This window comes from Microtus pennsylvanicus, chromosome 14 (assembly GCF_037038515.1).
Source record: "Microtus pennsylvanicus isolate mMicPen1 chromosome 14, mMicPen1.hap1, whole genome shotgun sequence".
NCBI lineage: Eukaryota > Metazoa > Chordata > Mammalia > Rodentia > Cricetidae > Microtus > Microtus pennsylvanicus.
Window position 1 is genome coordinate 28,480,611 of NC_134592.1, and position 27,754 is coordinate 28,508,364.

General features: G+C 40.5%; 1 protein-coding gene across 1 annotated transcript in view; it reads left to right on the top strand.

Annotated features, from left to right (window-relative positions):
* Positions 1-27,754, top strand: part of Sptlc2 (serine palmitoyltransferase long chain base subunit 2) — a 74,917-nt gene that overhangs the window by 16,726 nt on the left and 30,437 nt on the right. The window contains exons 2-6 of the mRNA XM_075947244.1: positions 1,958-2,152; positions 10,218-10,372; positions 12,470-12,618; positions 18,228-18,352; positions 23,344-23,437. Of these exons, the coding sequence (XP_075803359.1) occupies positions 1,958-2,152; positions 10,218-10,372; positions 12,470-12,618; positions 18,228-18,352; positions 23,344-23,437 (718 nt within the window). The remainder of the gene's footprint in view (positions 1-1,957; positions 2,153-10,217; positions 10,373-12,469; positions 12,619-18,227; positions 18,353-23,343; positions 23,438-27,754) is intronic.

Consider the following 27,754-nt stretch of genomic DNA (forward strand, 5'->3'; position numbering starts at 1 on the left):
CCTTGCCTCCCAAGTGCTGGGATTAATTCGTGTAAGTTCCTATTTGTTTTTACATTATACCTTTAATCAGGGATGCCTGGCAGAGCAAGAGAGGACCTTTTTGAATCCTTTGATACTTCTCTACTATAGTAATTCATATGACAGGAGTCCTGTACATTGCTTTTTTGATCATGTGCTCTTAGTAGTTTTGATTGATTGCCCTAACTGCAGTCTGATGTCATTAGTTCATTCTTCAGGGCTTTCTTCTGTAAAATATGATTTTTATTAAAATTAACCGAATAGTAAAATGTTTTAATCATTGAAATCAAAAGTATCTTTGTGTTTGTATATTAAAATCCAAGTGCTGCCAGGCATAGTGGCACATATATATATAATCCCAGCACTCAGAAGTTGAGGCAGAAGATTTGTAAGTTTGAAGCTGTCCTAGGTGACAAATTGCAACCCTGTCTCCATAAAAAAAACAACAGACATATCTGAAATGGTAAAATAGGGGTAATCTGTAGAAGTTTGGGAATGTATACTTAGATCAAAATAAAGGGAGCCAGGATCAATTCCTGACAGCTGTTGGTGTTCCTAATAGTTGGTCTTCCTAAATTAAGTATCACCTTCTTTGTTATCATTTACTTCTTCTCCCCTCCCCCCCGAGGGTTTGTTGGGTTTGTGTGTGTGTGTGTGTGTGTGTGTGTGTGTGTGTGTGTGTGTGTTTGTGCTTGCTCACGCACGCGCATGTGTCTGCACAAGCGCAGTCCTGAATGTCCTAGAACTAGCTCTGTATATCAGACTGGCAGTTCTGCCTCCCTAGTACTGGGATTAAAGGTGTATGCTACCACTGCCAGGCTTTATTCTTTAATTAATTAAAAGTGTGTGTGTGTTTAAGGGTCTTCTCTGGGAAGCCTTATCTACCTATCCAGAGTATCCATTGAAATCCCTTAAAAAATTTTTTTAGGATTATTTTACAGAGTTTTTGGTTTCTGCAAGGCTCTTCATAATCTTTAGTTTTGGTTGGTGTTCCTACCCTTTTCTTTCTCCATCCTCTTCTCATACCCTGTTTAAGGAACTCTTCTCTCCTGGCTGTATTACAGGTGTTACTGTGGGCACTGTGCTACATACATACAGCTCATGTGTGGGAGCTCAGCCTGTGGGTCCTAGGGAATGAACCGTTAGCTGCTGAGCTCTCTCCACAGCCTCCTTTTACTTTCATGTGTGTGTTATCACTGAGGAAAGTTAATAGGCACCTGCTGCAGCCTTGTGCCAAAAGTCATTTGATACTACAGCTGTGTGGCTTAAAAAAAAAAAAAAAAGAATGACTGGTATGGCCAGGCGGTGGTTGTACACACCTTTAATTCCAGCACTCGAGAGGCCGAGACGAGTGGATCTCTGAGTTTAAGGCCAGCCTGGTCTACAGAGCTAGTTCCAGCTCAGCCAAGGCTACATAGAAATCCTGTCTTGAAATACAAATCAAAAAACAAACAAACAAAAAGGATAGCTGGTAGTAAAAAATTTACTTTGTTTTGAGACAGGGTTTCTCTGTAGTTTTGGAGCCTGTCCTGGAACTAGCTCTTGTAGACCAGGCTGGCCTCAAACTCACAGCAATCCACCTGCCTCTGCGTCCCAAGTGCTAGGATTAAAGGTGTGTGCCACCACCGCTCGGCTAGCCTGTCTCTTTTTATATATTTTCATTTTCTTTATTAGAACAATGGTCCCTGAGATAATAGTGTTTGGAATCTGGGAAAAATCAATGATAAGATCAGTGTTGATTCTGATTTCCTACCTTTCATTGTTCATAAGTGATTTTTACATCATTTCTCTTGACAATAAGCACGGTCTTAGCATGTTCACTGGCCTGTTACTCAATTCTCAAGGTATATTGTTCTACAAATCTCTCAGGACTTGGATTTTAAGTAGAAATTTTTTTTCTTGCTGTGGTTTCAACAAACAATTTTAATTGCTCTCTTAGATTCATCATGTTACAGAAAATGGAGGACTTTATAAAAGACCGTTTAATGAAGTTTTTGAAGAAACACCCATGCTGGTTGCCGTGCTCACATATGTGGGGTATGGCGTGCTCACTCTCTTTGGATATCTTCGAGATTTCTTGAGGCATTGGAGAATTGAAAAATGCCACCATGCAACAGAAAGAGAAGAACAAAAGGTAATTGTCAGGGAGTCTTTGGTTCTGTTAAATAGAATCTGTTCATGGAAGTGTTGTCATTTTCACGGTTTCCCCTCCCCCAAGTGGAAATCTGTGCACATGGAGTTAAACATTGAGACAGGAGGATTGCTGTGACTTTGAGACCAGCCTAGGGTACAGAGTAAGACTCTGTCTCAAAACAAAGCAGACACCAAATAACAACTGTAAGAAACCTTTGTGAGAATACTCCACAAAGAAAGCTGAAGACAGTGTTGAAAGCCGGAGAGATGACTCGGAAGCTCAGAGCACTTGTTCTTGCAGAGAGCTGAATTCAGCTCCCAGCATCCCCATGGGAGCTCACAGCTGCACCTTCTGATCCACATACAAACATGCAGGCAAAATACTCATGTACATAAAGTAAACATCAAAGACCAAAACAGAGCAAACTATTTAACTTTTTTTTTTCCTTTTTGAGACAGGGTTTTTTTATACCAGGCCGGCCTCTAGAGATCCACCTGCCTGACTTCCTGAGTGCTGGAATTGAAGGCGCTACCACTCCCGTGCAACATTGAACTTTAACTTAACCACATTACTAGAGCTTAATGAAGCTGACAACAGTATCCCTAGTTCATAGGTTAGAAAGCTAACAATCACAAGTAGTGTGTCTAAAAATTGCCTAGTTTTATAGTGTATATGGTGCAGAAGGAATGTTCATCCTTCTTTCTGGATCCTGCATTGTCTTTATAATGTTTATAATGCAGAGACTGGATTCTCTTGGACACATTGGACATAGTTGTCCAGTTCACAGGTCAGTGCCTGTCCCCAAACAAATATGTCCCCAAGCTAATGTGGCAAACGCTCTTGTTTTAGTAAATAGAGGGGTAGACACTGTTTCCAAGAGGAAGATCAGATTCAGTTCAGGCCACTCTTAGAATATTCCTATACCTTCACAGCTTTATGCAGTGCACATGTGTTACCTATTCCTAATAAACACTCAGCATTGAAAGTTTTTTTTAAAAATTATTCTTTGAGAAGTCATCCAATGTGTTCTGATTGTATCCACCATGATCCCCAGATTTTTCCGTTCTAGTCATTCTCCCTGGGTCCCTCCCCACTTTATTTATTTTAAATACTCCACTCCATCCCATTAGTGCTGCGTGTGTGCCTCAGTGTGGGGCATCTGCTGGAGCATGGCAACCCGCTAGATGCTGACTGAGCTCTCCCTGGCCCCTGGCGTTGGCTTCTTATTCTTTACATTGTTCTTTGTGGACTTGGAGGGAGTCAGATACAGGGTGGTGAGATCATCTCTGAATGAGCAGCCAGTAAAGAAAGAGAGTACACTTCGAAAAAGCAGGAAAGAGAGGCATGGTGGCTCATGTCTATAATGCCAGCTCTTGGTAGGCCGAGGCAGGAGCATTGCTGTTGAGTTCAAAGACATCCTTGGCTAAATTGTTTCAGGCCAAACTTCATCTTAAGGTGAGTACTCTCAGTCCCGTCTTTATGCTGATAACTGGCCAATTTCTCTGTGACTGGACTAGGGTCCTCCGGAAGAACAGTGTACTTTCTTAACCGAGCCATCTCTCCAGCCCTGTTTCTGCTATTTGAGGTTCAATCTTAAAGTTATCTTCTCTAGTAGAAAAAATAGTGCCCAAATAAACATTGACAGTACAGAGTTTTTTGTGGTATCCTGTATTTGGAATGCGTTATTTTGTCGATTATTGTCATGTATTTTGAAATCTTTAGAGAACCGAGTACCTGCCAGCATCAAGATATTTATTATTTCATGTGTGGTCTTCAGGGCTAAGTAGATTAGGGTTCAGAAGTACTTCGGTTTTTTCCAAATGGGTAGCTGTTTTAGTACCTTCAGACAAAGTAGATTTTTGTTTGTTTTTGTATTTTAGACGGCTTCCTGTGTAGTCCTGTCCATCCTGGGACTCACTCTGTAGACCATGCTAGCCCCTGTCTCAGAGATGCACCTGCCTCTCTCCCAAGTACTGGTGTTAAAGGCATGTGCCACCACCACCAAACTAGAGAATTACAGTTATAGTTTACAGTTTTAGGATTAATTTTATTTGTATTTCTGTGTATCTCTGTGTATGTATGCTCTGTGTGTGTGTAGTGGCCCGAGACGGACGTAGGTTAAGATCTTTCCTGGTAAGCCACAGCCTCATGGTGCTACACACATTTAATGAAAATGGGTTAATCAAGATGTGAGAGCCAATATGAGGCTAGAAATAATGGGCCAGACAGTGTTTAAATGAATACAGTTTCCGTGTAATTATTTCGGGTGTAAAGCTAGCCGGGGGCTGGGCACGCAGCCCACTGTTCCTCTTACTACATGGCTATAGACCACGCTACCTCAGACTCAGTAATTTGCCTGTCTCTGCATGCTTTCAATAGATTTTTATCTTTTCCATTCTATTTCAAAGATTTAAATAAATATAAAAGCTATTTCATGATTCCAGTGGTTTTATGCATTTTTCTTTTATTTTCTTTACCAAAAGCCAAGGATAAATAAGACTCTAAATTGTCTTGATGTCAACCTGTTTCAGGGCATGTTCTATCAACATCAAAGCAGTGTTATTTTCCTCAAATGTTCATGTTTGAGAGAAATTTTGTTTTTTGATAAATTGAAATTTGTACCCTAGTGTGTCCTTCACTGTGATTAAAAGAACTTTAGACAGACAGCTTCAAAGGAAGAGCAGTTTATGGAGGCTCAGTGATCGAAGAGCTTTGTAGCTCTGTCGCTTATGAACCTTCGGTGAGGCATGATGGGGTGCCCAGGGTGGAGCAAAGGTGCCCACCTAATGGCAGCCAGAAAGCAGAGGAAGAACTGAGGCCAGAGTCTCACCATCCCAAGGGCACATCCCCATTACCCTAATGTCAGGTTCTATGTGCTGACGGTTCAGAACCTCCCAGTCAGGCTGTTATGGGCCTTTCAGAGACCTTTGGTCCAAACCATAATACCTGGACTCTAAAATTAAATGGAAACTGTTGAGTTAAAAGTGTCACTGAAGATTTTTCTTAGCCGGGCGATGGTGGCGCACGCCTTTAATCCCAGCACTCGGGAGGCAGAGGCAGGTGGATCTCTGTGAGTTCGAGACCAGCCTGATCTACAGAGCTAGTTCCAGGACAGGCTCCAAAGCCACGGAGAAACCCTGTCTCTGAAAAACCAAAAAAAAAAAAAAAAAAAAAAATTTCTTGGAGTAAGTGTAGCTTTACTACTAATGGCTGCTAGTTTGGAATGCTGCTAGGGTTTCCAGCTCAGCCCTATTACTTGGTGGGTGGTCAACAGCACATTATTTAAATTTTATTCTTTTTAATCTATAAATACAGACAACTTATTTATTAAATATTTTTAAGTAGTGATTATAGAGAATGTGTTGATATAGTTGAAAGTGCAGTGGAATTAGCCCCCATTACTGTAGGCCACTGAAGTAGAGGGGAACCAGATGTTTATAACATTCCAGAGCACTGGGTTGGGTGTCAGAGCCTCTTCCCCCAGCTAAGAAGCCACGCCAGATTTGGAAACTGCTCTTGCCACAAGTATCAGGCTGTGGAATGTGGAAGCTGACTGGTGTTGCCAGTGTGAGGGTCTGCTGTGGATTTGTGTGCAGGTGACCTGATGTAAAAAGAAAAGCAGTGGCTCAGCCTTACAGATCTTCCTTGTACGGATTGTCATATCACTTCCATAGCCAGGTCCCAGGAGTGTCTGGAATTCAGTGCCTGTGCCTGCCTGCCCACCTGTCTCACAGTGTGGCCTTGGGATCAGGGTCATAGTTTGGAATTAAAAAATCCACATCAGATTCTGGCTATGGCTCAAGCTGGTTCCTTAACAGAAAAAAAAATTCTAACTTTCTGAAGGTTGGAGAAACAACATCTTTTGTAAGAGGGTAAAGAGATACTCAGGTATGTAAAAAAGCATGTATATGTAAAGCAATTGTCAGGTACCCCAGTATATTATAAATAATAGATAGGAATGCTTGCTGCTCTTATGATTGTTTATCTTTCCACTTCATCATCATTTAACAATGTGTAGACCCCTTTGTTGGGACAGAATTGCACATTATGGACATGAATAGTTGGAAAGTGGTTGCGCCCATCTTTACCCCTGTGAGTATAAGGAAGGCCTGCATAGACACTCCACTAGGCGAGATCTCTGTTTTAAACAATGAAGCATGTTTTCTCAAAGACTCGCCTTAAATATACCACTGCAGGATATTTAGTGACTATTTGATAAGGTGACCTCAGATTACTTTTGGTAGTGTTTACGGTGACCCCTAGTTAGCAAGTCCATGAATCTGAGTTTTCCTCTTGAGTAAAGGAATCTCTTAACTGAAGAGCTGCAAGCCTAACATATAGGCAGGTCTCAAGAAGATACTGGTTCTTTCTATTTATTGTACTAGTGAGGAATTGTAGGCAGAACATCCATGAAGAATACATCCTTACAGGGTGCTTGGACTTGTCTATACTGATTAGATACTCTTCCCCATCCGTGGACCGGGATCCTTTCATAGTACGTACTTTGTCGTACCAGGTATCAGCTATGTTTTTGTACCTGTTTGCCGTGCAGAGACGTGCTCCCTTACCTTATCCCTCATGCCCAGTTCGTGCCTGGAAGGAGCTACTCTGTAAATGTTTGTTCAGTGATGGATCATCGTGACTGTAGGTCCACCCTGACTAAAGTCATTCTACAGAGACTGGGCTAAGAGGAGGGAAGGGCAGGGAAATGGTGATATGGGGTAGAAATGATAGGATTTCATTATTTGAAGAGAGATCAACCCACTTTGTTCTTTAATGTATCTTGAAAGTCTGTCAAAGAATTCAGCAACATGGTGAATAAATGAATGAAAAAAATAAGTCCTCATTTAAAATCTTTTAAATTACATCTATGTGTTATGGGGTGGTGTGCTCCGCATGTGTGTGGAGGTCAGAGAAAAACATGCAGGAGTCAGTTCTCCCCTTCCACGTAAGTTCTGAGGTAGTCAGGCTTCGCAACAGGTGCCTGCTAAGCCATCTTGCCGAACCAAGTCCCCTACTTTAACCGTAGTCCTAGAATATCAAAGGTACAAGATTTTTCAGACAATAGACACCCTGATTGTCTGGAATTGAGGTGTTCCATAGCAATTTCTCTTCTGGACCAAGCTTCATGAAATCTAGTTAGCTGCCCTTAGATCTGCTTCCGTATTTAACCGCCACTAAAGCTGCCACCTTAGAACTAGGTAGGGGGTCAAGAAAAACTAAATTTGGCCCAAGTCCCTCTGCTGCCATTGTGCCCACTGCTTTTGGACCTGGCATCGCTTGCTCTATCCATTGAAGCTCTGCCATGCTCTAGCCTGCAGCCCTTTTCCTGTCGTGGCTTTTGGTTACCCTTCTGGTATCTGAACCAGCCTCAGAGGGATTGTTTTGCCTTTTCCATGCTGATGTATTTAAAGCATACCTTTTTGTTTCTAATAAAAATTTGCCTGTGAGAAAACAGTTGCTTAAAATATTTAGAGTTCATCCTTGAACATTAATGTGCGATGTTTAGAAAACAGTTGAAAATAACTGTTTAAAATAGCTGATTAGCCAGGTGGTGGTGGCACACGCCTTTAATCCCAGCACTCAGGAGGCAGAGGCAGGTGGATCTCTGTGAGTTCGAGACCAGCCTGGTCTACAAGAGCTAGTTCCAGGACAGGTTCCAAAACCACAGAGAAACCCTGTCTCGAAAAAAACAAAAATAATAAATAAAATAGCTGATTAGAGTTAGAAAGGATCTTCAGATTTGCAAGACACAGTGCCCTCTTTACATTCAATGTTTTCATCGGACAAAAAAACGTGTAAATACATGTATCTATCAGGGCTGGTGAGATGGCTCAGTGTAGAAGGCACTTGTCTTGCAAGCCTAGTGACCTGAATTGGATCCAGAGAATTCATGTTAAGGTGTTTTGAGAGAACCAACTTCAAGAAGCTGTCTTCTGGCCTCCATACATGCTGTGGCGTGCATATCCACAATACATATATGAGCGCATGCATGTATACACACTAATAGCTAATAAGAGTGAGCCGAGATGATCAGTACTATGGTTTTACTAGCAGAGGCTAGGGACTGGCATGTACATAGCTCAGTTAATAATAGAGGGATTGCCTCCCACCACCACATGGGCATACTGTTATCTCAGCACTTCAGAGGGAGACGGCCAAAGTCATCCTTGGCTACATAATGAGTTTGAGACCTGTTTCCAAAATGACAAAACATGCTGTTAGTCTAGTCAGTGTGAAGATGAAGACTACTGCGTGTGTGTGTGTGTATGTGTGTGCACACACATGCACATGCTCGTATATCCTTGCACATGTACATGCTTTTGGAAATAAATACATGGTAAATAATAGTCAAAATAAAATAATTAGAATTTGAGTATCTCTGTCCCTACTTTTGCTTAGCTGGTATCCTTGATGGAAGGGGGGACTATGAAAGGGAACGGGTTTATTAAATGATTACCTTCCAGTTGTGACAGACACATTATTATTATTATTATATTTTTAAATATGTATGAGTCCTTTTCCTGCAAATGTCTTTGGCCCATGTTCAGAGGGCATTGGAGCTCCTAGAATTGGAGTTACAGACTCCAATTACTGTTAGAGTAACTGCTGGGAACTACCTCAGATCCTTGCAAAATCATCAAATGCTTTAAACTACTGAGCCATCTCTCCAGCCCCAGTATTCTTTATTTTCTTAGAACAGTGATAGAGATAGTAGGATGCGAGGTGGTTTGTTTTGCCCTAAGAAAAAGGTGAATATTAGAAGGAATTATGAGAGAGCTGGTCTGTTCTTTACGTTCAGAGAATTCTCCTGAGCTGCCTGAAGAGATGATATCTACTCAGGGGCTCAGCTAAGTCTTGGGCACTTTAGAGTCCAAGTCGATGAAAGATTATTTTAGAATTTATATAGAATCTTTTTAATGTGAAGCATATGGTTTTAAAAATGTTTTTGATAGGTTTACTTAACAGATTTGACAACAAGCCCAGACCCTATGGCTACAAGCTCAGTGATGAGCTGATTACAGTAAAGCACACTTCCGCTTTCTCTCTGTGTGGCTGACCCTTTAACTCAGTAGGTCTCGTGTGAACTGACACGGGAATAGCACTGTGCATTCATTTTGGCTCTATCGTAACTTAATTTTTTTCTTGTAACTTAACTTTTTACAGACTAACATTCTAGTTTACTCTTAAAGAAAAGGGAGACTAAAATCTGTGGGGTAGGAAGTCCATTTTCAGAATGTACTTGTTTGTGTTCAGATAGGGTCTCGTGTAGCTCTGGTTGTCCTGGAACTTGCTTTGCTCAAACTCAGAATCTACCTGCCACTGCCTCTAGAGGATTATTTGTTTGTTTCGATTTGAATTCTGTGTATATGTGTGCTATGTGTAAGTATATGCATGCCAGTACAGAGGCTTGGATCCCCTGAAGCTGGGGTTACAGGTGGTTGTGAGCTGCCTAATGTGGGTGCTGGAACAAGCCATCTCTCCAGACCAGAATGTACATTCTTAACTCCTGTCTAATAGGGAAAATCCAAGGCCAAAGACTTACTCTACTGAATATGTTAGTGGGTTTTTTTTTAATCTTTTGGTGTGGGTGGGTTTGATTTTGATCCTTGAGCATATGCAGAGGATTAAAAAATCTTAATCTTAGAAGTATTTTTGTGTTTTTCTCCTTTTCAACTGGGATTAAAACGTTTTTCTGGCATCTTCCCTGCTCTATTATGTGCAAAGCACATGGGAGGGCAGTTTTTTCCAGTTTGCTAGGAAGGGAAACTATTCAATGGCAGAATTATATGACTGGGTTTTATTTCTGTGGGTATAACTTGAAAGCAGTTAGTTCTACATTAATGTGCTTTAGTTATTTGAAATCATGAAATAATAGGTCAAACACCAACACTGAGTTTATTTCAAAAAGACTTGAAATAAACGTAGAATCAACGCCTTTCCAAATGTATTTTTGATATGTCAGTTAATTAAATATGTACTCCTGGGAAATGAAAAGAAAAATTGTGAGACTTTTCTTTAAGTAAATCAGTTAAATTTTTACTGTTTCCCTATTTGTTGGCAGGACTTTGTGTCATTGTATCAGGATTTTGAAAACTTCTATACAAGAAACCTCTACATGAGGATAAGAGACAACTGGAACCGACCTATTTGTAGTGTTCCTGGAGCCAGGGTGGACATCATGGAGAGACAGTCCCATGACTACAACTGGTCGTTCAAGTGAGTCGTTTTAGAAATCATTTCTTACCAACAGAGGAATTTGGGTATTCTCTCAAAGCAAAAGCAGCAGCTGAATATGATTAATACAATATGGTTACTTTCCTGGCAATACTGTCCTTGTTCTTGGAATACTTTTTGGAGGGAGTGCAGGGATGCTGGGCAAGTGCTGCACCAGTGAGCTACACACACCACAGCCCTCATTGGACTCAAGTGCTGCACCAGTGAGCTACACACACCACAGCCCTCACTGGACTCAAGTGCTGCACCAGTGAGCTACACACACCACAGCCCTCATTGGACTCAAGGGCTGCACCAGTGAGCTACACACACACAGCCCTCATTGGACTCAAGTGCTGCACCAGTGAGCTACACACACCACAGCCCTCATTGGACTCAAGGGCTGCACCAGTGAGCTACACACACCACAGCCCTCATTGGACTCAAGGGCTGCACCAGTGAGCTACACACACACAGCCCTCATTGGACTCAAGTGCTGCACCAGTGAGCTACACACACCACAGCCCTCATTGGACTCAAGTGCTGCACCAGTGAGCTACACACACCACAGCCCTCATTGGACTCAAGTGCTGCACCAGTGAGCTACACACACCACAGCCCTCATTGGACTCAAGTGCTGCACCAGTGAGCTACACACACCACAGCCCTCATTGGACTCAAGTGCTGCACCAGTGAGCTACACACACCACAGCCCTCACTGGACTCAAGTGCTGCACCAGTGAGCTACACACACCACAGCCCTCACTGGACTCAAGTGCTGCACCAGTGAGCTACACACACCACAGCCCTCACTGGACTCAAGTGCTGCACCAGTGAGCTACCCACACCACAGCCCTCATTGGACTCAAGGGCTGCACCAGTGAGCTACACACACACAGCCCTCATTGGACTCATGGGCTTTTTTCTCTTTCATTCGGTTCTTTTGTTTTTATTTTGTTGTTTGTTCTGTTTTGGTTTTTGTTTTTTTTGAGACAAGGTTTCTCCATATAGCCCTGGCTGTCCTGCAAATAGAATAAGTTGGCCTCAAACTCAGGCATTCATCTGTCCCTGCCTCCTAAGTGCCGCCACCACCACTGTCCAGCATGGTTTATTTTTTGAAACAGGATCTCATTATGTAGCTATGGCTGTCCTGAAACTCACTTTGTAGACCAGGTTGGTGTCAAACTCACTTTTTCTTTTAAGATTTATTTATTATGTATATAGTATTCTGCCTGCATGTAGTCCTGCAACCAGAAGAAGGCACCAGATCTCATTATAGATGTCTGTGAGCCACCATATGGTTGCTGAAAATTGAACTCAGGACCTCTGGAAGAGCAGCCAGTGCTCTTAAGCTCTGAGTCATCTCTCCAGCCCTCAAACTCACTTTTTAATACACAAAAATGGGATCATATGTTTTATATATATATATATTGCTAACATACTGGCAACATCTTGCCTATGTGTGTGTTCACTATAAGTTCATTGTTTGTAGTGGCTAATACCTACATAGCATTCCACAGTGCGGGTGTGCCTCCCTAGCCATCTTATGCTAGTCTGTCCCAGACCCCACTTAAAGGCTCAGCACTTTACTTCTACCGTCAGTCATCTGGACCATGACATGCTTACCGACTGAGCTTCCATCATAGGGGGACCATCACTGGTCCCTGGGCCTATGGGAGGACAATGGCTCCTAAAGGATCCTTGTGTGTGCGTGCTCACGTGTAGAATTGCTGAATCAAACATATATAATTTTCAGTGAATAAGTAGTACCAAATTGCCCTCCAGAAGAAAATATTGAGTGAAGGCTAGTTTTTAAGAATGTTCTAAGCCAACGTTGGCTGTCACACTTTATATATTTTTATCACTGTTAATAGATTAACATTTTTTAAAAATAGTTTTTATTCTTTGATGATTTCATGCTTGAGCTTGTTAGACTTTGTTGTACCTTTCTTCTCCCCTGTTAGTAATGAGTCTGTGCTCCTTTTCTACAGAGTGTCCTCTCTATTTCTCTGTATAGTGCTTTTGTCTTAGCAGTGTATGTCACCCTAAAGTATCAGGCATGCTGTGAGTATCATTAAGTTTTATACTATTGAAACACAGGTACACAGGGAATATAATTAAAGGTGTTATAAACATGGGTTCCTACAACTATCTCGGATTTGCGAGGAACACTGGATCATGTCAGGAAGCAGCTGCTGAAGTTCTCAAGGAGTATGGAGCTGGAGTGTGCAGCACTCGCCAAGAGATTGGTAAGTATGAGCTCAGGGTGAGTTAGGTCACACACACACTTTCTTTTCCTCAAGTGATGGATAATCTTAATATTTGCAACATATTTTGAGATGGATCCCAGTGTGTTGCATATACATAATGTCCATAGCAAAGTTTTGTATTTGTTTCATTTATGACTTTGTTGGATTTTATTGTTTCATAACTCTTAGAAGTGTCGCTTATTGCATAGGAACTCTCAAAACTAATGTGCTTTCATACTGGCAAGCTAGGGCTGATAATCCATAGATATGTTCCGAGAATTAAATAAGCTAATTCATGTAAAGCACTTGGAACAGAATTAGATACTCAGTAAATGTAAACTGTTGTTACAAATCTGTAAAATGTGAAAGATTAACCATCTTTTAAAATTTTTGATTTTTATGTGCATTGGTGTTTGGCCTGCACGTGTGTCTGCATGAGGGTATCAGATCCCTTGGAACTGTAGTTATAGACAGCTGTGAGCTGCCATGTTGGTGCTTGGACTTGAACCCAGGTCCTGGAAGAGTAGCCAGTGCTCTTTTTTGTTTTGTTTTAAGACGGGATTTCTGTAGCTTTGACTACCCTGGAATGTGTTCTATAGGCCACGTTGGCCTTGAACTCAGAGATCTGCCTGCATCTGCCTTCTGACTACAGGGATTAAAGGAGTGTACCGCCACCCCAATGTAATAACCCACTGAGTCTCCAGTGCTGGAGGAGCCTCAGAGTGTAGGGCAATTCTTATTGATATTAATAATAAAAACCCAGAGTCAGATATAAAGGTTAATGCTGAAGATCAGAGAAGCAGAGCGGCCAGCCACTAGAGCATTCTTACCTCTACCATTGCTCAGATGCATCCTCAGGCTTCACTGAGCCCGTCTCCTCCCACCTTATCTTCCTCTCTACCCAGTCATATCACTCCTGTCTCCACCTGACTCCCAAGTACTGGGATCACCTTTGTGTGAGCTCTTTTTCTCTTTGAGACTGGATCAATTTTGTGTAGCCCAGGGTTGCCCTGAACTAACAGAGATCTGGCTGTCCCCAAGTCCTGAGATTAGAGGTGTGTGCCACCGCTGCCTGGCTTCTAGGGGCTTAGCTCTGCACTCTGTTCTTCAGGCAAGCTTTATTTGTTAAAACACAGACAAAATAATCACTGCTGAGATTTGAGAAGCATGTTATTTTTACCGTAGTTCTCTGTGTAATCTGTCTCCTGCTTTAGTCTGAACTGATAGCTCTCAGGACTGTTTTACAATTACGTTCTGGTATTTCTTTTTTTTTTTATTGGATTTTCGAGGCAGGGTTTTTCTGTAGCTTTGGAGCCTGTCCTGGAACTAGCTCTTGTGGCATTCTGGTATTTCTTTATTTGGGGTGAGAGGAGCCATTTTAGAAATTTTGTTCCTATGTCTAATTTGGATTCCTTATTCCCTGTTCCTTCCTCTCAGTAACGGATCCCTCATTGGTAGAGCTCATTGTCTAGTGCCCTCCTGTGTGCAGGGAATTGAAATATGGTATCAGAAACCGTCTTTTATGTGATAATATTGCTCAGCTATTCTGGCACTACCACATGCAAGGTTGAAAATATCTTGTGAGGAGTGGGGCTGGTCAAGTATGATGCTATTATGGTTCATGGCGTTTTGTGTAATTCCTTCTCTCCAGATTTCTACCTAGAAAGACTTCATTGTTTGGAAACCTTTGGGGATAAATAATACATAAACATGGCTAGTAATTCCCAACGTACCCAAAGGCATGCAATGAAAAATCTACATGCTGCATGTGGTTCAGCCATGTAGTTCCCCTTCCTGCAGAAATGGATTCTGCTGTTGTTTTTCTGGGCCTTTGTTTGTCTTGCATATTCTTGGACACCTTAAAAAAATTTAATATTTTTAGTTAACATGCAAAAAAATGGATATCATTCTTATATACATACATGACACATGTACTTTTTACATTGTTCGTGTTTGTACCCCCAATAGCATCCTTGTTTTACCCCAACTCCTTCCATCCCCTCCTTCCCCTAAGCCCCTATTGTGCTTTCATATAATAGTTTGTTTAAATTTAGAGTCTACATATGATAAAATGGTTTTTCTTCCCTTTTTTTGAGATTTTTTTCCCCTAATTTTTAAGACCTCATTTCTTTTGAGTATATCAGGAAATTCCAGTTTTACCTTGTTATGAATCTCCCTCGCAAGCTGTGCTGTCTTGCTACTCTGTGGATCCTTATAAATTGAAGACTCATATTCTTTGATTTCGTGATAATCTCCTGAACATTTTCTTAGTTATTGCTTTTGAAAAATATGTGCAGACTCTTAGTATTTATCTCCTAATTGTTTTGCTTTCCTGTTTTCTGTCCTTTTGCTACTGAGAAATTGGGTGGGCAGATCTGTCTATAAACTTGCCCTTTCTCACCATTTACCTGGCAGTACGTATACTTCAGTATCAGAAGCTCAGAAGTTCTAAATGATGTTCTTTTACTGTGTGGGCGAAAGAAGGCAGAGTTACTGGGTTGTTTGTGCTAGGCTTAGAAGGGACAGTGTGTTACTTTCTATCTCTTGTCTTAAAAGCTTTATTAAGATATAATTTATATTGGCTGGGTGATGGTGGTGCACGCCTTTAATTCCAGCACTCAGAAGGCAGAGGCAGGCAGATCTTTTTGATTTCGAGGCCAGCCTGGTCTACAAGAACTAATTCCAGGACAGGCTGCAAAGCTATAGCAAAACTCTGTTTCAGAAAAAAAAAATACACAATTTATATGATGTATAATTTGTCCATTTGAAGAGTATACTTCTTTTAGGTTTGTTAGCAGAGATGACGGCTGTCGCTACAGTTTAAATTTTAGAATATTTTCATTCCCTCTATAGAGCTGCCTGACCCCCTAGCATTCACTGGCAGCCAGTGGTCTGCAGTCTCTTTTTTTTTTTTTTTTGCCTCCTTTGGACATTTCATATACATGGACTCATGTAACATTGTGGCCTTTCACGTGTGGCTTCTTTCACTTAGCGTACATTCACAAGATTGCCTGTGTGTGATATGCATTAGTACTTCATAGACTGCATCAGCATGCCATTCTACTTTGTGACTAAGTAACAACCCATTGTGTGTGTGTACCAACCACATCGTGTTTATCTCTGCTGGACATTTGGTTTATTTCTTTTTGGCTTTAAGAATATATTTGTGAAATAACATTTTCATTTCTCTTGCGTATATACTTAGGTGTGGTATTGCTAGATCACATGGTAATGATTAGCGTTTTGAGCTGCTTCCCAGAGCAGCGACACTATTGTATAGTCCCATCAGCGGTGGGAGTTCATGGTTTGAGGGGCTTGGTATTAAGAGGAAGAGGGTAAGGTATGCTTAGTTTTGCAGCTATATATCCCAGGCTTATCTTGAATTTGAGATCCTCCTACAAGTCCTGGGATTACAGATGTGTTCTGCCATTCCTGGCTTTGTGTGTTTTATATGTCATGGTTGTAGGCCAGCCTTAACCATTTCCTGCCTTGATTGTTGCTGCCTCTCACTTTAAGCCTCTCTGGAGTTTATGCAGTGAGTGTACTCCTCTCTCATCAACTCATCATCTACTTGGTAAGGACATAGATTTAACCTTGTCTCTCTCAAAGTTCCCAGCTCTGTTGACTTCCTAGGACTACTATAACAAAGAATGAGAAATAGGGAATTGTGGAGGCTAGAAGTATGAGGTCAAGGTGTTGGCAAGGCCAAGCTCACTCTGACAGCACTTTAGTGTTCCCTAGCCTGTGGTCTCATGGCTGTCTTTCTGTGTGTCAGACACTGTCATCTTCTGTGCCTCCTCTGTATATGTCTGTTTGTCAGGACCTTATTTTATCTTGATTATTTTTGTGAAGAATTTCCAAAGTGGCTGTATTCTGAGGGAAAGGAGTTGGAGTTGTCTTGTTTTGGTTCTGGAGTCTGGCTCTGGTCTTTGGACATGCTGTGCATCTGCCCCATCACAGAGCTGCCCCCTCAGCCCCTCAGGATATCTTTAGTGGAACACAGTTTACCCTTTACATTACCCATGCTTGTATTTCTCATGTTTCACTAATTGTGCTAAGGATTACAAGTATTCATAAATGGAGTTTCAGTTCTTGTCCTCCCAGTGTTTTGGGGTGTGTGTGTTAACTTTTCAACAGAAAATATCAATAGAATGTTTTTGTTTTTGTTTTGGTTTTTCAGGGCAGGGTTTCTCTATGTAGCTCTGGCTGTCCTGAAACTCAGTCTGTAAACCAGACTGGCCTCAAACTCAGAGATCTGCCTGCCTATCTTCTAACTGCTGGGATTAGAGGCATGTGCCATCACCACCTCACCAGTTCCACCTTTAAAGTAAGTTTTGTAGCTGAAGCTTGAGAAATCACAGGTCAGTGGTGTGAGCTAGAGAGCTACACACTGATCGGGTACAGTGAGCACTGTGTATCTTTATGGCACTGCGAATTTTGTAAAGTACCAGCATGTTATCTTGATCTTTATAACAACATCTTGAGATTGATAAGGGATTATTATTGGTGGTGCTCAGCCGATGAATACTTGTTAAAGTCTTAATGATACATAGCATTCAAGATCAACAATCTTTTTTCAGTCTTGATTCTTTGTGCAAATCATTCAGTCATTAGGGATTCGAAAGCCACTGTAGTTGCCATATTACAAACTTAACAGTCATTTGAAAGTGAGAATAGGTGTGCTCCTTGTGGTTTCAAGTGAGCCATTATCCCTGAGGATGGGTGGTATCATGGGCACAGCTGGTACCTCAGCTGGCCAGCAGTGCTGCTGATACTTCTGCTGTCTAGCTTCTTATCCTCTACAAATTCTCTCTTTGCAACAGGCCAGTTACACTGTTTTGCATGACTGGTGACTTCAAAAATGTAGACACAAACTTGTTAGATCTTAGACCTGAGACTAGAACATGAAAACATCGAGTTAGTAGTAGTCTTCCTTTTTCTCCAGAGCTGCTAAATCTGAATGTATCGCTGTTGTGTTTTTACAGCTGTTGCTGTTTATAGTGTCAGCCTCTTGATGAACTGATTTGGAAAATGTTACAACACATGGATTGATTTATTTTTATTTTATTTATTTGTTTATAGGTTTGTTTTTTTGTTTGTTTTTTATTGAGACAGGGTCTCTCTGGGTAACAGCTGTAGCTGTCCTGGAACTCACTTTGTAGACCAGGCTGACCTTGAACTTACAGAGATCTGCCTGCCTCTGGCGTGCACCACCATCACCCTGCTAAAAATACTTTGATTTTATTTGTGTGCGTGCATGCGTGTGTGTGGCATATACCTATGTATATATGGTATACATAGGTATACCATATATACCTATGTATATACCATATATACATACCATAGGTATACCATACATAGGTATACCATATATACAACTCTCAGGAGTTGGTTCTCCCATATACCATGTTTGTTCCAGGAATTGAGCTCAGGTGGTCAGGCTTGGTTCTCCCATATACCATGTTTGTTCCAGGAATTGAGCTCAGGTGGTCAGGCTTGGCAGCAAGTGTACACACTGATCCATCTTGCTGGTCCAGTTTTCTCTTAATAAATTAGTAATTTTAAAATTGAGTATGATACTGATTTCATTAATTGACTTCTTCATACAGGAAACCTGGACAAGCATGAAGAACTAGAGAAACTGGTAGCAAGGTTCTTGGGCGTGGAAGCTGCTATGACCTATGGCATGGGATTTGCCACAAATTCAATGAACATTCCTGCTCTTGTTGGCAAAGTAAGACGGCATCATTTGTGGCAGTTCTCTTATACATATGTTCTTTGTTTTGATAAACACATCCTGATCCAGTTGCCCTATTATTAACATTGGGCTAAGCACAGTTTACAATGATAGATACTCCATCACAGATTTTTTTTTGGCAAGTATATCTTGCAGAACCAGTACCAGTTGGAGTTTTCCTCCTAGAACCCGTGGTCCTTCCCTCTTCCTGTACAATTTTGAAAGAATTCCAATGAAAATAAATGCCAAAAGATTAAAATTATGGAAGAAAGGTTTAATTCAGAAACTTAATAGTTTTATCTAAGTATAAAAATAAGAAAATGTACCAGGCAGTGTGGCACATGCCTTTAATCCCAGCATTCAGAGGCAGAGGCAGGTGGATCTCTGTGAGTTCGAGGCCAGTCTGGTCCACAGAGTGAGTTCCAGGACAGGCTCCAAATCTACAGAGAAACCTTATCTTGAAAAAAAAAAAAAAACAGAAAACAAACAGAAAGAAAATGCATTTACCTTGATATATAGGTAAATTTTATATAAACGTAATGTGTGTGTCTGTATCTCTGCATGTCCATTCTGGAGTTGAACTTGTTACAGCTAAAGTAAGGAAAGGTAAAATGCTTTCTAAATGTCGCTACCCAGCACTGTCAGCTCAAAAAGAACCCCTGTTGTTTGTTTTATATCTTAGCATGAATGTTTAGGCATATTGATAGATGCAGTGGGTTGCCTCAGACTATTTTTTTAACCTTTTCTCTCTCAAAGTTCCCAGCTGAGAGGTTTTACTCATCTGTTGATTACACGGTCAAACTTATCCATGACTGTGAATGTGTCACATTGCTTTACTGGTCCTCAAGGTTTTCTTTGTAAACGGTTAGTGTGACTCCAATTCAGCTATAACTGATTCTCTAAGGAACAGGTGGAACAGTAAACAAATTGCAATGCAAGAGATTTAACCCAGTTGTATTGATATCACAATGTAACTGGTTTATTTGTACATTGAAGTAGAAGACAGACCTTCTCAGATGAGATCAAATTACTAAGTTTCCTAATATTCAGTGAACCTATTTGAAATGCAAAGATAGGAGCATTAAAAGTAAGAAGATGAAATGGCACAGTAGCATGTACCTACTGTCCTTCACTTCGGGGACTGAAGCAAGAAGTTCAGGGATTTGAGATCAACATAGAGTTCGGAAGCGGGGGCTGTGTCAGAAATAAATAATGTCAGCTTAGTGGTTGAATGCCTGCTTAGCATTTTTCATGGTCCTGGGTTTGATCTTTCACCTTCAAGGGAAAAAAAAAGATGAAAAAGTTGCACACTAATGAAAAATTTGAAGTTACTGTATTGATAAAAGCAGATTTCAGACCAAGGAATATTGTAAAGATGAAGAATATGCTATAATGCAAGAGAGATGATTAATCAGGATGTGTTAGGAACCTGAAGCAGAAGCTGATGAAACTCACTGGAGGGTAGAGAAATAGAGGTGCATTAGTCATTAGCAATGGGTACCAACAGAGAATGGTATCAACAAGAATCAGCATGGGTACAGAACACTGGCAAAACAGTTTCAGCTTGCTAACCTTCTAGACACCTACCAAACACTTCCCAACAACAGCAGAGTATTTACCAGAATAAGTACATTGTACTTTGGGGTTTAAATAAGTTTTAATGTTTGAAAATACAAAAACTATTAAAGTATGTTCTTTGGCCACAGTACAGTTTAATCAAATCATTCACACAGATTTTGGAAGTTAAATCAAAACTAAAAAATGTTGATGAAATGTAATATCACAAATCAATAAAGCACTATACATGTAGACATGTATAACACTAATGTACTTGGAGTGTATGTGCCTTCCTCCTGAGTTACATACTTAGTTTATTTTACATGCTGTTTCCAGGGAGAAAAAGAAAGAAAGAAAAGCTTTTCTATCTTAAGAAATCATAAAAAGAGGGATAGAGAGGGTTCCGTGGTTAAGAGTACTTGCTGGCTTCTGTTTGATTCCCAGCACTTATATACATGGTTTCCCATATCAACTCCTGACTCCAATTCCAGGGGCCTAATGTATTCAACTGACTGACTCCGCAGGCAGCAGGCATGCCTGTGGTGCATATAAATACATGTAGACCAAATTCTCATACACATAAAATCTAAAATGAAAATTTCAGAATAAGAGCAAATTATGCCCAATTAAGTAAACAGGAAATAGACGATAGCAACATCAGAATACAGATACAGAATCAGCGAATTTCAGGGAAAAGCAGTGAACTGAAGCTGGTTCTCAGAGAAATAAGTAAAATGGCAAATTCTAACTACACCCATCAGGATAAAAAGAGAGGAGGCAGAAATGAAAGAAAGAGCTTCTTTGTACATCCTGTGGACTTAAAGGATAAGAAGAAAGTCTTAGGATACAGCGTGTTCAGCAGCTCATACAGCATGGACAAGTTCTTTGACAGACGCAGTGTGTGTTTCTTTCCATTGGTAACACACACTGCCATCCTGTGTTTTGGCACCATAAACCTGAAATTCTGACCTGGATTGTCTTAGGGTTTTGACACTAGAAGTTTAAGTGACCTCACTTTGCATCTTCCCATATGCTCATGAATGCTAGACTTAGATTTCTTCTATACTAACATGAAAGGGGCTACCTTCCAGATTAGTCTTCCAAATTATAGTTGAAATGGTAGTAACTATTATTTGATCTCTTAAGAATGGTAGTTCTTTGAATTTGATCCTGAATCTCTCTAAGTTGCTTGATTGTTCATCTTAAAGGCTGGTAGGACACATGATCTAAAATGTGGAGCTTTGTATTGAGTCTCTTGTGCCCATGCTTAGATAAGAAAGATTTTCCTTTGTAAATTGAAGGTGATATAATACCTATTTCATGTGTTAAAACAATGCTGTAAAATCCCGTAACAAACTGCCTAAAGCATATGCACTTAGATGTCACCTCCTAATATTTCATATTCATTTTATTTTTGAACCAACTATATAATAGAACCTCACAGTAGACTACAAGAAAAAAAGCCAGATTGATAACCTAAAAATGTTGACTAAAGGGTCTGAAAAACAACCTTGCCAATTTTGCCTGAAAAATAAATTATCTGGAAAGAGAAGGAAGTTGGGAGAATGCTTTTAAAGTACACTAGACTAGAGCTTTGCATGCTAAGTCAGGCTTACAAAAGAGCAGTCCTCCTGCTCTTCTCCCAGTGATTTCAATTTAGATTTGAGAGGAGCTGCAGGGGGCATGGAGTCCCACCATGGCCTTCACCCAGCTTTCGTTTAGTAGCATCTTAGCAGTGCAGCATCTCCCAAAGCCCGGAGGTTAACTGTGACACAGTACACTGACGAATGCAAAGCCTAGTTCATGTCTGCGATTAATCGTTTCCAGTCTACCCTTGGCTTCCATGGAGGCACCATCTTCATTTAACTGTAGCCCCTAGTCTTTTCCAGTGTACTTCCTGACTCCCACATGCTGGCTGTCCCTTATTTTGTATAACGTCTCTCATCTTGAGCGGTCAACTGGTGGCATATGTTATGGAGAAGGACACTACAGAGGTGACACTGACCTCGGGCTGTTGCATAAGATACATGGTGCCAGTATATGTTACTAGCGATATAAATAAATGTGGCTACTTGGTTAAGATAACAAACAAGACTTTCTACTGTATCTTCTTACTATTCCTTTTGTAATTACCAATTACCATGATAGAGAAACTTAGGGACTGTGTAACTGGTATTTTTTATTAAACTCTCAAACACTAATTTTAGTGTGGCTATGCATTGCCAGTGACAGTCAATTGCTTTGGTATTCTTAGAGTGAATTTTCTCATTCCTTTATTTATTCGTGGAGTTTTGTGGAAGAGTTGTTGCTTCTCCTCTATATCAGTATGGACTCCTGAATATCTTATTATTTATTTAGTAATCCAACATTAGAACCTTTTTACGTTTTTACTTTTCTGGGTTTTTTGAGGCAGGATTTTTCTGTTTAGCCTTGACTCTTCTGGATCTTACTATGTAGACCAGGATGGCCTCAAACTCAGAGATAGGTCTGCCTCTGCCTCCTGAGTATTGGAATTAAAGGCATGCAGCATTATTCCCAGCTATGAATATAATTTTGTGGTTTTTTTTTTTTTTTTGGTTTTTTGAGACAGGGTTTCTCTGTGGTTTTGGAGCCTGTCCTGGAACTAGCTCTTGTAGACCAGGCTGGTTTCGAACTCACAAAGATCCGCCTGCCTCTGCCTCCCAAGTGCTGGGATTAAAGGCAGGCACCACCACCGCCCGGCGAATATAATTTTGTATTGCTTAAGTTGTTTTTGTTTGGGCCATTGGGGTATTTTGAGGTGATTTTCATATGGAAATTTGCTTATTTATTTACTCATTCATCTGTTTGTTTGTTATAGTGTCAAGGATCCAACCCAGGGCCTTGTACATGCCAGGCAAATGTTCTCTACCACTGAGCCTTATACTCCCAGCCCCTGTTGAGGCCAATTTTGAAAGACAAAAACTTGGGGTTTTTTTTGTTGTTTTGTTTTTATTTTAGCAGGATTCCATGAGAGATGGAAGGGTAAGAAATAAACCACCAAGAATGTCAGGCTTTTCTCTCTCCTTAACTTATGTGTTAAAGAATGTTTGGGAATTTTAAGAGGCTAAACCACAGCCTTCATACTATGTGATTCTGGGGTTTATAAATGGGTTCTTCCCTGAACTGAGATATGTTAATATTGAAGGGAAAAGAACTATATCTACAGCTGCCATTTCTCACAAAATGATAGATAGATCAAAATGCTCTCAAATCATAGATATCAGGACCCTTTACAGACTGCTAGATTTTAGGTGTATGTAAGAACATGTTGCTATGTATCGGGTATTTAAATTGACAGGATTACGAAACTATTGCATGTAGGCTGGATTCTGCATATGCTTCTAAAGCATCTTTGAAAACTGTTTTCAGCGAAATTAGTGTCTTACCTTCCTGTGCTTGTGACTTTGCAGGGTTGTCTGATTCTGAGTGATGAACTGAACCATGCATCACTGGTTCTAGGAGCCAGGCTGTCGGGAGCAACCATTCGAATCTTCAAACACAACAGTGAGTTATTCTGGGCTTTGCCATTGACTTTACTGTCTGGTGATGACAAAGTTACGGTAGTAGTAGGAAGTACAAGGCAGCTGAAGTAGAAGATTTAAAATGTTCTTCTGGTCCAGTCTTTTCAAAAGACACTTCCTTTTTTTTTTTCCTTTAATGAAATAAAAACAGAATATGGTGGCACGTGATTGTAAACCTAGCACTTGGGAGGAATTTTCATGAGGTCAGCTTGAATATGTGTGTGTATCTCTCTGTCTGTCTGTCCGTCTACGGATGAAGAGAACATGTGGTGATGGGATTCCTTTTTGCAGTTTATACTGCCTTCCCTTGATTTGATTCTTAGGTTTCCACCTCTCCTTTCCTTGTTAGTAAATCTCTGCTCAGATACATTTGTCATGACACTAGGAGTAAGATTAGTGAAGAGATGTGAATAAATACAATACAACGGCTGGGACCAGCAGGTGAGGAGTTAGCTACACAAGCTGTGTGATGTGAGTTCAGTCCTTGGAACCCATCCATGCAAAAGAGAACGGACTCCAAAAGTTGTTTTCTTGCACTACACTTGTGCTGTAGTGTGAGCCTTCCTCACCTCTCATCACACACAGGCACAAGACACACACTTAACAAAGTTTGGGGCTGGAAAGGCAGCTCAGTGGTTAAAGAATGTGCACAGCTTTTACAGAGGATCTGAGTTTGGTTCCCAGTACCCATTTAAGGCTGCACTCATTCTATAAGGTGTCTGCCACATGGGTGTGAAAACCCGAGTTCTGATCCCCAGCACTGATATAAAAAGATGGGCATGGCACCTCATGCCTATGATCTCAGCACTGGGAGATGGAGATAGCAAGATCTTTGGGGCTAGCCAGTCTAGCTCAATTGCTGAGCCAGAAGTTCAGGAGAGACCATGTCTTAAAAAATAAGGTAGAGTATGATTGAGGAAGACACTTGGCATCAACCTCTCGCCTCTGCAAATACCTATATTTGCATGTGTACCTGCACATGTGTGTTTATGCATAAGTTTATACACATATACCACCCACATACATACATACATATAAGACACATGTTCAAGAAAAAAAGAACAGACAAAAACTTGTTCCCTAAATGGAAATACCTTTGTGCAGTTTTTAAAATGCATAAATCATAGTTTTAAAAAATTAAAGTGCACAAATCATAATCTTAAAAATTATTTATATAAAAACTTATAAAAATCATATTTTTATAATTTAAAACACATATAGAGAGAAAGATTATCCAGCTGTATTTAAAATATCATCTCTTGCAAAAATGTATGTGTGCAGATGAAATTGTAGAATAATATATAAATATTAGGTCTGTATCTCTGGAAGGAGGGATTGGATGACAATAACTTATTTCTTTTTTTCTTTTTATCTTAAGTAAAATGTTCTACAGTGAGACTGAAAGTGTTTTGTATGTGATTGAGACCTTTTCATTGTTGCTGTGAAACTTTTAACCATAAATATTGCTACCTCTTTGTCCATGCCTGTGACTCTTCCCTATGCTTAAATGTGACGTGTCCAGATAGACCATAGCTCGTTGTCTCCTCTGTTTGTCCTTAAATCCTTTTTGAACTTTTTTTTTTCTTTTTTTCTTTTGGTTTTTCGAGACAGGGTTTCTCTGTAGCTTTGGAGCCTGTCCTGGAACTCCCTTTGTAGACCAGGCTGGACTTGAACTCACAGAGATCCGCCTGCCTCTGCCTCCTGAGTGCTGGGATTAAAGGCGTGTGCCACCACCGCCCGGCAAGGGTTGCTTTTTTTTTGTTTTTTCAAGAGAGGGTTTCTCTGTGTAGCTGTGGACCCTGTCCTGGAACTCACTCCATAGACCAGACTGGCCTCGAACTCACAGAGATCCACCTGCCTCTGTCTGCCTCCTGAATGCTGGGATTTGGATTAAAGACATGCACCACCACCACCCAGCAGGTATGTTTTTAATACCTTTTCAAATAACAAATGTGACATTGGACACTTGTATGCACTGGCCAACATGGTCTATTATGTATCATTTTAAATCTTTCTGAACCTAATAAGGGCACAGTTTGGGGGTTTTATTTATTTATTTTTTTAGGTATAGAGTGGGTTTTTTTATACAACTATTATATTTGTAGCTATTTCTTGATAATCCGTTTAATCTCAAGCTAATATCTTTTTATTGGTTTTAGGAGCTCTTTGTATTGTCCTTTTATGTCACGCTATTTTTATTTAAATGTCTTGTTATTTTGACTTATCAAAAATTTTTTTGGCTTTTAAGTTGTATTTAATGCTTCTTCAGTAAAGGGGGTCTGTTCTCTCACATTTTCCTTTAGGAGTTTTGTGGCATATTTAAACTTTAATTTACATGGTCTATGATGGAAGAAAGATGGAAATAGCTTCCCTAAGTATGTAATCTGTCCAAGTGTTCTTGCTATAGATAGTTCCCTTTGACTAAAGTTTGTAGAAGACCTTTCCCACTGTTATTGCTTGCTTGCTTTTTGAGACAGGGTCTTATTATGTAGCCCTGGCTAGTCTGGAACTTACCATCTATCCTAGATTGTCTTTGACTTTATAAGGATTCTCCTTTTCAACCTCCAGTTTGCTAGGATTGCAGCCATGCACTGCCACATTCAGTTTCTTTTTCCTGTGATCTTCCTTTTGTCTAAAGTGTTGAACCACTGCTTCCTTTCTGTCTCCTTTCTGTATATAAACATAGGAAACAGCTACAGTGAGCGCACTCACTTGTCTCCTGCTCTGGGCTGTCAAGCAGTACGCTGGTTGCTGTGCTGCAAATATTGAAAGGTGTGGCACAGTCATGACCTTTGCCCATCCTGCTGTGTGTTTTTATCACACTATTTCCTTTTCCTATCAAAGTTCAATTATAAGAAAGACAAAGTCATGCAATTTTGACCCTTTCTTTCAGTGATAAGCAGTAAAGAACACAGAATGAAAGTTTATAGTGTAGGGCCTCTCACTTGCATGACATATTCCTCACATTTAATGTTGCTTAGATTTAGGGTGAATTTTTTTAAAAAATGCCATTCAAAACAAATATTTTAAGTATAAAGTCTATAGAGATGGAGACGTTTGAGAGGAAAACTATGGTCCTTACTAATGATAGCCCCAAATATGCTTGCTGTCTTTCAGCAGCGCAGCTGACAGAGTGAAAGTGGGGCGATCTCAGCTGAGTGCTCTTGTAGGAGGCTGCCTGTTTGTTCCCGGCTGCCAGACCCGAAATAATCACTCAGAAACTATATTATTTAAATCACTGCTTGGTCAATCATTTAAGCATGCTAGCTAGCTCTTACATCTAGAATTAACCCATTTCCATTATTGTATATTTTATTATGAAGTTCGTGGCCTACCGGCAAGGTTCCACCTGGCAACTCAAGCCTTTCCCCTCTGCCTCCTCCTTCTTCCTCCCAGCATTCAGTTTATTTTTCTCTGTCTAGCTCTATTCTGTCCTGTGTAGGCCCAAAACAGCTTCTTTATTCATTAACCAGTAAAAGCAGCACATATAGAGAAGGACCTCCCACACCAGAGTGCCAAGCTGACTTAAGCTTAGACTCAGGCATGTCCCAGACTGGCATATTTTTAACCAGTTGTTTAATAAGCAGCTATTGAATGCATCCTGGGTAAAAGAAAACAGATCATGCACTTTGAAGTTTGTTCTCCATGTTTACTTTTTATTTTTAAAGATATATTTATTTTGTTTTATGTGTGAGTGTTTTGCCTGCATGTACGTGCTTGCTTGGTGCTCACAGAGGTCAGAAGAGGGCATTGGATCCCCTGGAGCTAGACGTATGGGTGGTTATGAATACCCTGTGGATACTAGGACTCAAACCTGGGTCCTCTCCAAGAGCAACAAGTGCTTTAGAACCTTGAGCAGTCTCTCTGGGTCCGTGCATGTTTGCTTTTTAGAAGGAACATATATTTGGGGTGATTTACAACTCTTGTTTTGTCTTTATACATTTATTTCTGAATGAATCACTTTTTAGAAGGAACATGTATTTGAAGTGATTTACAACTCTTGTTTTGTCTTTATACATTTATTTCTGAATGAATCACTTAAAGATGAAGTTTGATTTTAAAAACACAGAAAAGCTAATTCAAAGGCAGAGATTTTCTATCTAACCATCTGTAGACTGCCCTGGCGGGTCAGTTAGTCTAGGGGTTGTAACCCGCCTGGCATGTCAGTTATTCCAGGGTCCAAAGACATAGGCAAGAGAGAGGAACGAGGCCAAGCAAAATTCTCTTGTCAAAGCCTCGTTTATTAGCGTCATGGTTGCAGCTTATATAGCCCCTGAATGAGGAATTTGGGTTGGGATGG